Source organism: Colossoma macropomum, unplaced genomic scaffold, assembly GCF_904425465.1.
Source record: "Colossoma macropomum unplaced genomic scaffold, Colossoma_macropomum, whole genome shotgun sequence".
In the NCBI taxonomy this organism is placed as follows: Eukaryota; Metazoa; Chordata; class Actinopteri; order Characiformes; family Serrasalmidae; genus Colossoma; species Colossoma macropomum.
In genome coordinates, this window is record NW_023494805.1 from 20361774 (window position 1) to 20378022 (window position 16249).

General features: G+C 37.5%; 1 protein-coding gene across 1 annotated transcript; it reads left to right on the top strand.

Moving 5' to 3' along the window:
- Window positions 1-3960: 3960 nt before the first annotated feature.
- kiss1ra (KISS1 receptor a) lies at window positions 3961-15747 on the top strand. The gene is made up of 5 exons (XM_036596559.1): window positions 3961-4292; window positions 9680-9804; window positions 13607-13742; window positions 14614-14852; window positions 15205-15747. Exons 1-5 carry the CDS (start codon window positions 4061-4063, stop codon window positions 15577-15579), a joined length of 1107 nt encoding a protein of 368 aa, XP_036452452.1. The 5' UTR covers window positions 3961-4060; the 3' UTR covers window positions 15580-15747.
- The last annotated feature ends 502 nt before the right edge of the window (window positions 15748-16249 follow it).

Consider the following 16249-nt stretch of genomic DNA (forward strand, 5'->3'; position numbering starts at 1 on the left):
TCAGAACAGTGTTCTTATTTCCACAAAAGGTTGAGGACAAACATACAAACACACCATTTTTTAAAAGCGGCACCTGAGAGCGCAAGAAATTGATCCACAGAAAAGGCCACATTATGGTATATATTTTTGTGCTCTTCGCTGGAAAGGTTGGGCGCTCCCATTTCTCTCATTATATTGTGTGATGTTTGAAAACTAGATGATAGCTTCTTTACAGAGCAAGCAATTTGCAAATCAGTGTGTGTATGCTTATTTTTCTGTGTTGATGTGCACCGTGCACCCTCAAACCCACACGTCACCATAACTGTTAACCTTCACAGATAATTACAGCAGTTGTGCATTGATGAAAAAAGAATGATTTATGCCCGTGGCGGATGTGTTATGCAGTACATTAGGCTGACCCTGTGGGGGCCCATGCTATGACTTGCATCTTTGATGCAGCCTCTGGACAGGCGGCCCTTAAAGTTCAAGCCTTCGCTGCATCCGAATGCTCGGCCAAAGCAGGGGCTAGTCCCTAGAGACAAGGGCGAGCGCTGACAGCTGGATACAAATATGGATTTTGTGGCTTCCAACCAACCTTCAGAACTCCCTATTCTGGCTGATGCTGGCTAACAAACTTTGCTGAAGTGGCTCACATACTCAACTGGCTTTCCGTCCCAATTAAGACTGAATTGTTGATGGTTGCATTTCAGAGACATGTTGTTTGAATGGATTTCACAAATCCAGTTTGGTTCAGAAAAGCTCAGTCTTTGCAGAACATGTCTGACTTTTGGTTTTGGCAGAGCTATGTAAATCTCCTGTTCTTTCGTGTTCTGAATTTCTCCTCTGAGATTTTAGCGGTTGACAAAGCTGTGGTTATTGCAGAGTTCTGCAGGAAGCTGTGGTAAGTCCCAATGGCTGCAGTTTCTAGTCCCCTTAAGGTACAATGGAAAAATAATAGCACTGCTCTCAAACTGTGTTATGTAACATCATGCACTTTCCTATTTTCCCAACACATGAACTTGGACATTGGACATTGTCTTGGATACATATACTGCATATCGGACAACTGAAGTAACAGCATTAAAATTATGATTAGGATTATGAATATGCGCACACCGGCCTTTGTTAGAAACACCTACCTTTTAACTTTACCATGCAGGTGTACAAGAATTACAGCCTGTATTCCATTTGTTGATGCTCAATTTGTCAGTCACCAGCTGTAGAAACTGGCTAATCATGTCTCAAAAAGGGAAGGAGAAAAAGCTTAAAGATAAAGGTGTGTTTTTTCTCTCTAACAAAGCAGGTTCAACACAAGCATTCTGACCAAGTTATAGCTTTACAAACACAGCCATGGTTAACTTTTTTTTTTTTATTACAACAGCAGCCACCAACTTTCTTTGTTAATCCAGGTTTCGATACTTAGGTTGCAATTAATGCAGGTTTAGATTCTCAGGCTACGATTAATCCTTGTGCTCATGCACATGAAAGTGTGACATCTATGACTAGCCACTAAAGAATAAAAAAAGAAATAATATTACCTAAGTATATAGAAAGTAAAGCATTTATGATGGTAAAACAACCAATGCTGTCATCACTGCCACCAGCATTAGATCAAATTGAGCTTAAAGTTAGCTGGGTAAACACTGCTTTGTGAGACAGACCTCAGTATTGAGAATATACAGCATGATACAGGGCCCCCAAAAGACATACCTACCACATTGTAAATACGTTTTTCTAGTTAGACCCTTAGATCAATTTACAATTTTGGAGGTATACATCAATAAAGGACTACAGGAAATCCAGTCTAATAAGGTTTTGCTCAAATCGTTGGACAATCAACATCAAATCTGCCATGTTCAGGCTTGTTTTTTCCTTTTTGTTTTATTGCACTTACCAAGTGATGTGCTCAGACTGTGGGTGGTGAGGGTGGTGGGTGGTGATTTTTGTTGCTGCGAGCATGGAAAACATAGAAAAACAAATATATAACTCTCCAGAATTGAAAAAAGCATACAAGGCTTTTTGTAGAAGTTTAATTTCTGTGTCCTTTGTGACAAAAATGCATTAACAATGATACATTTACTCCCCTTAACTCACTTTGCAGATTAGACAAGACCATAAAAGACGTTTGTTCTCACTGGCCTCTCACTCTCACAGGCTCTCTGACCACCTTTGATTGTACTTTGTTGCTGTCAAAACAAGCAAAACATGCATCGCCAATATAGTGACTTTACAGGAAAACACATTCTCCATCTATCTGAAGAAACATTTCACCTTGCAAAGTACTATTTAAGCATGAAATGCTTCTATATAGAACTCATGCTTCTTGAAGAGCCATCTTTTTAAAGAGTGCACACGCTACAGTTTCTCTTGAGAGCCTCCAATGTAACAAGAATCAATGAGCTGTTTAAACAAGAACGTGAGCAAAAGAAAATGGAAGCCCTGTCTTTATATACAATAAATGGTTGGAACATGCAGCCACTTATGCTCTCACTTAATGTCAGTGATGAAAACTGGAAACTGCATTGACCATGTGGAAATAATGTTACTTTCATGTTCAGCATCCTGTGCACTTTGCATTCTCCTGTTGAAAATAATAAAGCTTTTCAGTCAGTCCTACAGCTGTAAAAAGATGCACTGCCTTTTAAATCTCTCTTAGGGTTTAGTGATTTACTTTGTCAATCATTTGGCAGAACTAGTTTCTAATAAAGTGGCTGATGAGTGTAGATGGAGGAGGTTTAGTTTGATAGTGGCTTCTTTTACTCTAGAATCAGAATGAGGACACCACAAAATTTCTGCCATTTCAGTTTCCAATATCACACTGACTGTAATTCTGTCTGGGTCTATTTTCAACTGGACTTCATCCACTTCTGCTGTTCTCAACCATCACTTCCTTGAAAAATGGTAATGTGCAGAAGGACAAGCTGAGGAACACTATATTCTTACTGGATATTCTGAAGAGAAATACAATTTCAAAGTCCAAATTATATGTAACAATTAATAAATTATATATAACAAACACACATACCTTCAAACAACTGTAAGTTTAAGTTGGCTGCGCATTCTGTTTCATTTTTATTTGTAACCCAAAGTTCTTTATTATACAGCAAAAGGTCAAATTTGAATTCACTGTTGCAATACTTATGGAGGGCAATGAATAGCCATCACTCTGAGTGCCTTATGCAAAGAGGTAACTTATTAATTTATTTTATTAGATTATTAAATTACACGACTGAAGCTTTTAAAAGAGTAATTATGAAAAAGATGTTCTAAAAGTCAATTTGACAGGAGCAGAACAGAATGTGTGGCCACTCCATTAGTGCTCACAATGAAGCGCTTCTTATCTGTGGGCATTTAGTGGTGATTAGTTCCTGCTCTAAAACCTTGGGTCCAATCAAAGAGTTCAAACAGGGTGTGAATTAGTCTTGCTGGTGTGGTGATAATCAGTAGTGCATTATTGAGGAGACCCTCCTTAGTGGTCTCATCTGCATGGGCAGAAGATAAGCGATGTTTTAAGTGCATAGCAAAGGTTGTGATTGGGCACTGACAAGCTGTGGACATGAAAATTCCATGCCGGGATAATTAGCTGTTGTGTAAAGGAATTTTTGTCTCCAAACACAAACTGCCTCAAGCATTTTCTGCTATTTTCCCATCTATATTACACGTGTGTGTGTAATGAGTGTCTCTCTCTCACCCCGCTTTCTCTCTCACTTGCTGCGCTTGATATGAAAGACAGAGCCTGAAACTGTTGCTAGGAGACCCCACATCAGTTCACCATTCTCCAGTCACAGTCAAACTGATGCCCACGTGCGTTGGAGCTCAGTATAAAGCCAATGGGAACTTGTCTTGGAGTGGACGCAGCTCTGAAGGCTCCTTTTTCAAAGCAGAGAAGAGCGGCCAATGCAGATAAGAGGACAAGATTTCCGTCCAAGACTGCAAAGAAATCACAGCAATTTAAACAGAGGTTTATGTTTAGCTGGATAAGAGATTTTGTTAATCCGTTGTGCTGTTTTTCTTCCCAAGAGAAGAACTCAGTCAATACCTTTATTGTCATACTCCCAAAAGACAAAAACTTTCAGTCACCATGTTTCCCACCGAGACATGGAACGCTTCGGAGCTGCTGCTGAACGACTCAGCAGGGAACTTGTCCTTGGAAGATGTGGAGGAAGGGGGGCAGCACCCGTTCCTGACGGACGCCTGGTTGGTGCCTCTCTTCTTTTCTCTCATCATGCTGGTGGGGCTCATAGGCAATTCTCTGGTCATCTATGTCATCTCCAAGCACAGGCAGATGAGAACTGCTACCAACTTCTACATTGGTAAGTTTCAGCTGACCCTGGCTATTTCCCCACATGCACAGCTGCAATGGAATGATTATTATGTATAATAATAATGCATTTTAATCCATTTTAGGTCTCAAATTTGCATAACCTACAAACCACAAATTCGGAATCTAGACAAGCACTAAAGCAGATTTGCATTTGAAATAAATTCATTATTTTCTTAAACTGTTTTGCCTTAAAATACCAAGTAGAAATTTCATTCTGTGTCATAAAGACCAGTTATAACTAAGTAACTAGGCAAATGTGCTTTTAGTTGTAAGTGTCTTAGGGACATGTATAATTTAAATTATATACACATATATTACCTTTTCTTGTTGCAGTACTATTGTTTAAATAACAAGCTACAAAAACCCAATACAGATTATCCAGGCTCTGAAACTGTATTGCTTTAAAGCATCCAGATCAGAAACGAACTAGGTGTAACTATGGGTTACAACTAACAATAAAAATAAGGCAAATGCGTAGACACCTTTTTCTTCTAGGCATTTTAGCGTCTAATTTAGACAGGAACTGTTTTGCAGTTGAAATGAATTCATTATTGCATATTATTATGAACCTGAAATTGTATTCTAGATAGTTGTCTTAGTGTGCTCAGCTTGTCCTCCATTTTATTTAGGAAACTGGTGACTGTAAAAAGCAGAGATGGATGAATTCCCACTGAAGGTAGAGGCAGAATAAAAAAAAAAGTTATAAATCTTTATTTCCCAGTTTCATGCACAGGATATGATTCTGAAGTTTTCCATTGCACTGGCATATGGGCAACATTTGAATGTCAAACGCCTGTGTCTAATCACACCATGTAGTCATCACTGAAGAAGACTAATCAGAACAAAATCGCTAGCATTTTCTTATAGCATTAAAAATTAATTAACGTCTCATCCCCTCTTATAAAATTAACCATGACATCATCACATTCGAATCACATTTATACATTCAAGATTAGTTCAGTGCTTTTAGACTTAAAAAGATTTCAATACACTTGTGTGATGTTTTAACCACACAAGCTTTTCAGCCAGTATATGCATCAAAATAAATATGATTAGTGAAAAGACACAAGGAAAAGAACCACGAAAGAGAAGAGCAAATATCATCATGGTACAATTACAAAATATTTAATATGACATCTATAGTATGTTTTGATTATTTTGAATGTAAATATTTTCAAGAAGTAAATAATTATGCAAAAAAAAAATGAAGGAGATATGGACATCTGTCATCTCTTATTTTCTATTTGGAGAGGCTTGTTGTTGTAACACTGTGCTAAAACTAACCCCATCATATTCAGGCTGTACTTTAGCCAGTGTAGCTCTCACTGTGAGTTGTTTAGTTGTGTGGTTCAAAATGGTGTAAAACAATCTAAGTATTCACTTCAGATGAACAAATCTTCTTTAATGGACTCATAGCCTGCAAAATGGAATTTTCATTACTTTTTTGAAATGTGATTTTATGTATGATGTAGTACAAAAACACTGTTAAAATTCAAAAAAAGTACTGTTTACTCAACCAATCCATACTATCTATACATGGAAACTAAACTGCATAAACTGCATATTTATTTATTTTTATTTATTTATTTATTTAGATTGCTGTTACTGTACAGTAATAGAAGGAAAACAAACTCAACCTTAGTTTCCTCTATTACTGTTAAACTTTCACCTTTCTATAAAGTTGCCACCTGAATGAAAAGTGCTCTTTGAATAAATGTGGTATTATTATTATTTATTATTATTATATTATTATTATTATTATTATTACATCCACCTGTTCAGCTTACAGCAGTTTGGCCCCCTGCAATTCATGTTGAAGTAATAAGCAGTGTTCCATTCTGGACTGCTTTTTAAATGAGGCACAATACAGACAGGGCAACCAATCAGAACAGAGGTCATTAACGTATATCAATCTTGAAGGCACAGTGACAACAACAGCCTGTTTAATTTCAAGGCATAAAGAGAAGTTGGAAAAATTAATTATGTCTGTTTTTGGTGCATAAAACAACACAAATGTCAGGGAAAAATAAAATGCATTAAAAATGTAGGTTTTGAGCCTTTTAAAACTACAAAACCACTTCTTACAGTGAGTTTTGAGAAATATCTCTCCGATTGTAGTCAAAATTTGCAGATGAGGGTGCTATGGATATACAAAAGGGTAATGAAACCTTCCAAACCATTTACTTAAAATAACCATGTTACATTTTCCATGAGTTAGTTTGTGTGCCACTGTCACCTAAATGTCATACGCCATACAAAAACACAGACACACTTGTGTTAATTACATTGGTATTATCTCACAGCACTCTACATATCACCACTGTTACTGTCACTAACCAGTAAAAACAGCACCATTTCAGTAACATAAATCAAACAGATTTATTATTGCCAAATCTACTCCTACAAAATTACTACTTAAAACTTTATCAGATCTATCTTTCAACGTAGGCTTTGTAGGAGTTGAAACGCTGATTCTTTTGTGCTCAGAAGGTATAAGTAGGTCTGTTCATTATAGAGATGGGGCCATCAGATCCTTGTCCCTGCAGTTTTGTCAGAATGTCAATACTTAAATGGATTATTTGAAGCACTGTGGAATGTCTCTCATCTTCATAGCTAGAATGTAGATAAAAGAGTTACAGTGCCGTCTGTAAGTAATTGAAAAAAAAACAAACTGTTTTGTTGTTTTGGCTTTGTTCTCCAGCACAATGAATCTGAAATGAAATGACAACTCTGAGGTTAAAGTGCGACGTGTCAGCTCTAATTTCAGGGTGTTTACATCTCTATTGGGCTATACATAAAAGGGAATCACATCTTATATATAGCCCCTGCTCCAGGGGTTCAAAAGTAAATGGAATAGTTTAATATTCTTAAGGGAATCCATCATGTTTAGTGCTTAATCAGAATTCCTTAGCAGTCTGAAGTCTACACACATCAGATGTTGTTGGGTAGCTTCCCTGATGATGCTGTGCATGTAATGTAAACATCTTTCAATAATGTTTGTTTTGAGGGCATTTTGCCTCAAGTCTTGCCTCTAGTAAGTGATATGAATTCTCACTGGGGTTTGTTATGGGTGACAGACGGATCGCTTAATGACATTCCACTTTATGGCCTTGATAAAAATGACAGTTGCTTTAGGCCATTGTTCTGCTGCAAGGTGAAGCACTGTCCAGCATTTTGTTGAATCTGAGAAGTTATGATGCATCTATGGGGATCATGAGCAATTCCCCTTTATCTGCCACCATTCTATCACTTTGGTACAGTCTTCATCATGTTTGGCCATAAGGCTTTATTCCACAGCTACACAGTCTTTATCATTATAGTGTCTGTGAACTCAGTGTGTCTTGCTGAGCTGCAACGCATGTCAGCCCTCACTGTACCCTCTATTTAAGTCTGCCTATTTAGCTGTACTATAGCTACTGCTGGTAGTAGCTTTATGCATTAATAGTTGTATGTGTGGTGTTATAGCAAACTAGTCTGTTGGTTGGTAATTGTTCAACCTTATCATTAATTGTTCAAGGAAAATGTAGGTGACTTTATCACCTCCTGCTGGTTTAGCATGGGAAGGCTGTCATCTGGCTAACCAGCAAGCATTAGCTAATTATGCTGTAAGTGGCATTTTCCAGCCTCTTTTGTGTTAACACTACATTATGTGATTTATAGCAGCCTAGTAGCCTAGCCTTTCTGTTCTTAAGGCTTACCAGTGTTTATGCTGGTGTACTCTTCTCCATATGGTAGATCTGAGCCGATATCCTGCAGAATGTTCTTGGCCTGTTCAATAATTTCTCCTCATGGCTGAAAACATTCTTCATTCATTCACTGCTGTGGGCTTCCATGGTTTGCTAGTTTGATCACTATTGATATTGCTTATCAATAGTGACAACACTAAATAAATGTCTATTTACTTTCATTTTGATGCTCCTGATATTTTGGCTTTGACTGATTTATTGTTTTTTTAGTCTCATAATAGCCAGCTTTATTGGCCTTCATGATGAGCAACTACATTAACAGACTCCAGATGCAAATGCTGCAACTAGAGTCAACTGTAGACCTTTTGTTAGCTCTTGTGCGTAAACTAATGATCCAGCAACACACAGCTGCGTTTCTGTCCTGAAAATGAGAGGACTGTGTGTAAAAGGGCTGTATTTCCAGCATGATTCATCCAGTATGGACAAAAATACCCTAAAATTAAAGCTGGAAGTCCAATCCAATGTGCAGAGCCAAAACAACAAAAAAGTATCACTAAGTATCAGTATGTTATAGACGTAATTGTACTTTATGTGAGAATATAGATGTGACTTTAAAATGGTATCTAGATAAAAAGTAAAGCAAAGTAAAATAAAAATACTCAATCTTCTATGGGTTTTTTCCCTTTATTAACCCTTTATTACAGCTTGGAATCTGCATGTTGTACCTTTTTTGCTTGTTTTGATGCAATGAAATGACAAAACATGTACAGATTGATTTTTCTTTTTGCAGAACAAGACTGTATCCACAACAGCTTCATCAAATTCAAATAATGATAAAATATTTCCCCTTGTACTTACAAACACAAAGGTGACATTGCCTGAAAGTTTAGAATCCACACTTTCAATAGAACCTCTCTGCTAGTTTTAATAAACTAGAAGTGATAAATAATTCATACTGAATCATGCCATGCTTTTGTTACTAGTGGTGATAAGAGCAATTTCTGAAGGCTACCCAATATAAAATCATATATTCATATTATTAAACAGTAAGTAATCATATGCAAAAGTTTGAACACCCTGGTAAAATTACATGTTTTGTTGATTTTCTATATGATAAAAAGTTCACACATCCTCTACAGAGAACAAACATAAATGTGTCATTTTCTGCAGATTTTGCTGAGTTTAATATTTTGGAAAAAATAAAACATAAAATGTACCATAACTTTTGCACATGCTATATTTTCTGTTTTCTCTTATTTTCAATTAGAAAATCAAATAAACATCTAATTTGACTGGGTGCCCAAACTTTCACATATGACTGTAAAATAGTAAATTGTGCTGCACATGGCTGCTGAATATGCACAAGAATAAATACAGCAAAGACAACGTGTATTTCTAAAATGATAACTTTTATAGGAGAAGACACAAATGTTCTTAACTATATAGCTTCATGTAAAGAGATTTTATTTTAAGTATTTTGGAGCTTTTCTATGGGTTCATTCATCATGAAATGTTCACAAAAAAACAATGTTTTTTTTTGACTGTATTCTTTTTATAGGATTGTATGATTGAGACATCATAGCATACAGTCATATAGTTTCTAGATGGTTCCTTGTATATTTAAGAAATTCTGTACTGTATGTTGCCTTGACGCTGGACACCTACATTAAGCATAGCTTTCTTTCTGCAGCTAACTTGGCCGCCACAGACATCATCTTCCTGGTGTGCTGTGTGCCATTCACAGCCACCCTCTACCCACTCCCGGGCTGGATCTTTGGGGACTTCATGTGCAAATTTGTTGCCTTTCTTCAACAGGTATGTGTCCCGCTGGGAGCAAATCAAAACAGTAGACCATCCATGAGTAAGAAAACTGGTTATAGTCAGTTAGAGTTGGAGAATACTCCAGCATTTTTAACCTAGTCTCTGAAGCAGCTGTCTACTGGGTCCTATTAAAAAAATCTGTGAAAAATGGTAAAATGTACTGCATTAGGGTTGCCAGATGTACCTGTTAATTTACAGTATAATAATTATGTTTTCTTTTAATTAAAAGACGGTAAAGTCTATATAATTCCAGTTATTTAACGTCTTAGGAATACTGTCTCACTAGAGTTGTTAAAGCATACAGTATTGTACTGTAATAATAACAGTAACAACCATTACATTGTCGTTTTACAACCTAAAACCATTACGGCAGTCGTGGGCTGGAGGTTAGGGAACCAGCCTTGTGACCGGAAGGTTGCCGGTTCGATCCCCTCAGCTGTTCTTTGAATGTTCATGTATCTATGTAAATCCATTTTCTTGACTAAAGAACCTTTGAAAAACCATCATTTTAAGATTGTAGACTATGGATCATTCTACCTTCAACTAATTTAAAATTATTGAATTGAAAACATATTGCAGACTTTGATTTTGACTTTAGGCTAAAATCCTTTTGCTTAGAGTGACCCTATAACTTAATTAAGTTTATTTTATAAAAAAGGAATGATTGAACATTCCATTTTGTCACTACCAATACACAAAATAACACCACCAAAACTCGTGATAGCATCGTTTCCGATATTTTACTTATTTTTACTATGATTGAACATTCCATTTTGTCAACAACAAAACAATCATAACACTAATGAAACTTTATCAATTGCTTCGGTTGTGACTTCCTTGGTAGTGACAATTTTAGCTCATTTTGAGGGGTTCAAGATAAATCTCAATTTAATTTTAATTTAAAAGAAATCAAAAGGATCTTTTTAAAACAAAAATTTAAAATGCAAAAAATCTAAGAATTATTTTTACAAGTTGAAATTAAGGGGTTAGGGTTTAAGACAGCCACATCCGAATAGAAAGTAAATGATCAGAACAGAGGTCACTTACATATATGAAGGGCCAAGTTCAAAACCCATTTCAGACTTTTATCTGATCTGAGCTTTAGACTAACATCCTTTAGATTTGCTTTTGAGTGACTCTATGTCTTATGTTTATTTTTAGAAATTAACCTGTTGAGCACTGCATTTTGTCACTACCAATACAAAAATAACACCTCAAAACATCAGCAAATGTTTAAGTAGCAATATTTTTACTTAAGTGATTTAGTGATTAAGCCAAAATAACAAAAACAGCCTGTTTTATTCTAAAGAATAAAGAGGGGTTGAAAAATGATCAATGGAAAATTAATTATGACTGTTTTTCATATGAACCCACATAGATAGCAATCAAAAAATGAATAATAAACACACGAAAAAGTGTAGGATCCCTAATAGTTTATCACTGAGGAAATTCCTGTTTTTTTCCTAATTTTCCTTGTACTTATCATTTTTCCCCAGAAATCTAGAGGAATACTGGACTATCATGTACTTTGATTAAGAAAAACAGGCAACTCATTGATCATGACCTGTGGCGCCTACTTTTATCTCAGTATAACAGAAGGCTCTGCACCAAGACTCTATGACAATAAATGGATTTTCTCCCACTACCGGCAAATTGCTGCTTTCAGGATATAACTGATAGTGAATGGTCTAATGGTGACACAGATCACTTCAGAAAGTCTGTGATCAATCTGAATTACCCCTTGCTACCTTAAAAGAAGATGTAGTATGACTCAAGAAAAAGGACACCAACTGGAGATCTATTTTGGAGTAGTTTGTGGAGGGTGGGACACTTTATGGTATGGTTTGCAGGACTTGGAGGATTGGTGATTCACCCGTCTTTGTGTAGATAACAAGAGATGTGACTCAGCTATTAGTCACAGCCTCACAGCAGGACGCTTTCAGGGGGAAAGTAGGGCAACCTTTGAGTGAACAAATCAGATTTAGCAGCAGGCCATCAAAAAGACCATGTGTTAAGTAAAGATGGTACTTGTATCAGAGGTGGCTGAAATATGAAGGCTTACCATTCTGTGTTTTTCCCCCTTTATTAACCAATATAAATCAATATATAAACGTAAAAGAGTCAGTCATGTAAACTCCCTTAGAAGCCTAGAGTTACTCTAATATGTTACTTAACCCCATAAAATCCCAGGCTTATTACATACTAAGGCATATTCAGTAACTACAGGGCCTTCAGTAGAAAATGGTTAAGCTATTCTTAGGTTATAGAAGTTTGTAATAAAACTTTGGGCCCACCAGCAGGACCTGGCCATTTTAGGGTTTAAAGGTCATGTGATATATTAGATAAATTATTTTTACATTCTGTATCGACAGGCTCAATTCTTAAGACCTGTTTCCATTCGTTTCAACATCAAACAGTGACAAAACCTGGAATTATAAACAAAGCTCAGTTTGGTCAGCCGCATGTCCTTGAGACAGTCAGAGGCAAGCAATTGCAGCAATAACTGTAGTTTGTAAGAGTGAATGGCTGATAAACATGCTGGGAAAAAAATGTTAGAGTGATTTGTTAACAGATATTATTGCATTAATGTATGAATCTGGCCTGTTGTAAAGTTATAAAATAACTTCATAGCTTTTATTGTTATGAAAAATAGTTAGACCTACTCTCACAATACAGCACTCTTATTTTTTTCTGCTGTACTCTGAATGTGTTGTGTACTTGAACATAAGAGTACTCTAAAATATATTGCTAGCAAACCACAATGGCCACAGTGGTCATTTCCATTGTGATTTTTACTCATTTCCAAGAGAAATTCAGTGACACCTTTACAGAGGAACATAATTAAGGTCTCGACCCGCTACGTTTTATTTGTTTTTCGGCTTGCTTATGAATAACTGACTCCCCCGGATGCTAAAATCTTTGTGTACTCACTGTGGGCGGCCTGAATGAACACATTCCACTGAAGCCAATTAAAGGCCAGTTGATGATGGTGGGCTTTGATCATTCTCAGTCTGAGTCCTAATAATGACAGGCTCGTCCTATTTACTATGCTGCACATTCAGCCCTCTGCATCGTCCTGTGCCTTTCTTGTCAACCCAGAGAAAAACACATCTCCATAGTGTATAACTGATAATAAAGAACCACACTACAAGAGCAGCGAGCTCCTGTGCACACAAGCTGTCACACAACATGGTATTCTATGAATGCCATTTATGCAATATGTGGCATACAGATTACCTGAAACGTCCACACAAATTCCATAAGCTTATATGAATATCCTTCAAGCTTATGGGTCCTTGGTGAGAAGAAGATTAAGAACATCTTGCTGAGATCAAATACTGGAGAATATACTTTTATAGGCTTCCTCCTTGTAGCTAAGAGATGTCTTTTTCTCAGCACCTGTTGCATTAGCTGACTGATGGCCACTTGAGTATGCTTAAATCACAGCCCTTACGTTGTAAGCAATAGCTCATCTGAATCAGTTTTGCATTCGCCTGAGCTATAATTGGGGTTGAGTAATCTTGAACCCTCCATTCAATTAATTCACCAGACAAATGATGAATAAATGGACATGTCCCCCGCCCCCTCTCCAGAAAAGAAGGTACACTCAGCTTGAATGAAATGTGTTCCATGTAATATCTTTATCCAATGTGTCAGACGTGTTTTTGTCTGTCAAGAAGAAAAAAGCACATCTCCAAATCTATTTTTCATCCCTGACTCTTCTGGAGTTTGTCTATATAATGGCTTATATAATTACCCATGATCAAAGGAAATGTGGCTCTCTGGCTATTTGTAGGTAACGGTCCAGGCCACGTGCATCACGTTGACGGCCATGAGTGGTGATCGTTGCTACGTGACTGTGTATCCTCTGAAATCTTTACGTCACCGCACCTCCCGAGTTGCCATGATTGTGAGCATTTGCATCTGGATCGGTAAGTCATGCATTATTAGGAATACACAATGTTCTTATGTTTCTTATATGCCAAAGTAGCCATTTTGTTACATGCTTTATATGGCACATAAGTTGACACCTGCTTATCCAAAGTTTTTTTTCTGAAATCAGGAGTATTAATAGGGAGTTTGTTTCCTTTTGCTACAGTAAAAATCTCTGCTGTACTGGGAAGGTTTTATACTAGATGCACCAGACAGAACATTGAGAATTTGACTGCATTCAACCACAAGAGCATTAGTAAGGTCAGGAAACTGATGTTTGGATGATTGGTTCTGAATCACAAACACCACTTCAACTCATCCTGAAGATATTAGATGGTGCTCGATCACTTCAGAAAACGCTTGACATTGAGCATGGTGACCTTAGGCTCATGTGCAGCTGTTACACAGCATTCCATTTTCTTTACCTTACTTTTCTATAGAGATTATACAAGCTGTGTGTGCCTGATTGAACATCTGTATCAGGAATGGATGCACCTTAAAGTATTCACAAATTAGAAGGCATGTCTGGATTCTTTTGGACTTTTTTTTTTTGTTTTATTAATTTGAAATTGGCAGCTGCCCTTAACATTGTGTGAATATTTCATGATAAATGTGCCAATACAAATGATGTAAAATTACATTACTGTAATGTGCATTAAAGTTAGAAATGTCCCATGCAAGGTTTTGCTACATCAGGGATATTTATTTATTTGTTTGTTTGAGATGCATAATTGACAAGTGGCCTGCCGCTACAACATTTTGGATTTCTCTATTTCTTTTCTGGTCAGTCCAATTTTTCCCTGGTGGCAAAGTATAATTCCCCTTAAGATACATTTAAATAATGGGCTTCTCTTCTGTCTTCTGGTCCAGGCTCCTTCATTCTGTCCACTCCAATCTTCCTGTACCAGAGGCTTGAGGATGGCTACTGGTACGGGCCAAGGCAATACTGCATGGAACGCTTCCCCTCTAAGACCCATGAAAGAGCCTTTATTCTGTACCAGTTCATAGCCGTCTACCTGCTGCCTGTTCTCACCATTTCATTCTGCTACTCCTTCATGTTGAAGAGGGTTGGCCAGCCAACTGTGGAGCCTGTGGACAATAATCACCAGGTAAGTATGCACAACCTAACAACTGTCAGAGCAGACTTTGGGCACTCAGAACATTTCAATCTGAACATGGCTTTGTCTTGTCCTTCATCTGTGTAGAAATTGCTGTGAACATTGGAGTGCATGCCTTGAAAGTTAAATAAAAAGATATTGCATGTGGAGCCTCAGGCAGTCCAATTCATCACCCCATTCATGGGTTATGCCATTTTGTTCCTTCTACTTTCTTTTCTCAGCAGGAAAGGAATAAAAAATTACATGGAATTGCTTGCTATTTGATTAAGCCATTGATCTGTTTAATTAAAGTCTGTGTCCATCACCCAAAGCCTCGCCAAACCTCATGCTGTTCTATTTCCAGGTGCACCTGCTCTCTGAACGAACCATTTCCATCAGAAGCAAGATTTCTAAAATGGTCGTAGTCATTGTTGTGCTCTTCACCATCTGCTGGGGTCCTATTCAGATCTTTGCCCTCTTCCAGTCTTTCTACCCCAACTTTAAGGTCAATTATGCCACATACAAGATCAAAACATGGGCCAACTGTATGTCTTATGCAAACTCTTCAATCAATCCCATTGTATATGGCTTTATGGGGGCTAGCTTTCGCAAGTCCTTCAGAAAGACCTTCCCTTTCCTCTTCAGACACGTGGTGAGGGACAGCAGCATCAACTCCCGCACAGCAAATGCCGAAATCAAGTTTGTTGCGACAGAGGAGAGCAACACTGAGAGGAAATGAGCAGTTCCTGAGGGAAGACAGCAAGCAGCTTTATAGTAGTCTGGCTAAACGGTGAAAACATAGCCACATGCTTCATTGCTCAAGTGCTGGCACATACTGTGTTGAAGCATGCTGAGGAATTTGGAAAATAAAGATTGAGTTCTCCAGGGTGAGTGATGAGGATATGTAGAATGAAATGTTAAATCACATTTAGCGCTATATGTTTACCCTTCGCTAACTGCAGGATGTGACATTTCAGTCCATTTACATCAATTTTGTTGAACATTAACCAGCACGAAGACAGATTGAACACTGTTTTCAAGTCCTATCCAGCACAACGGCTGATCCAACTGCTCCACAGGTGACTGCTAGCGCTAGCATGGCATGTTAGCTTTGAAAGGCAAGATCTATGATGTGAATCAATAGTGCTTAAATGGGGCTTTAAGTCAAACATGGAAGGCTAATTCTAAGCCAGCTGAATGAATGTCCTGCCAACAGTGATATGTAGGAGCCAGCCGGAGAGGATGTTGGCTAAATGACCTGTGGAGGCTCATGACTCATTCATTGTGTTGCAGACATACTCCAACACCTCCCTCTGTACTGGCATACAAATTTCCACTGAAGGCTTATCTTGAAGGGTGTTATTGACATTCCCTGCACATTCTGCCTTCTGACTCAGCCAGGAGAGGTG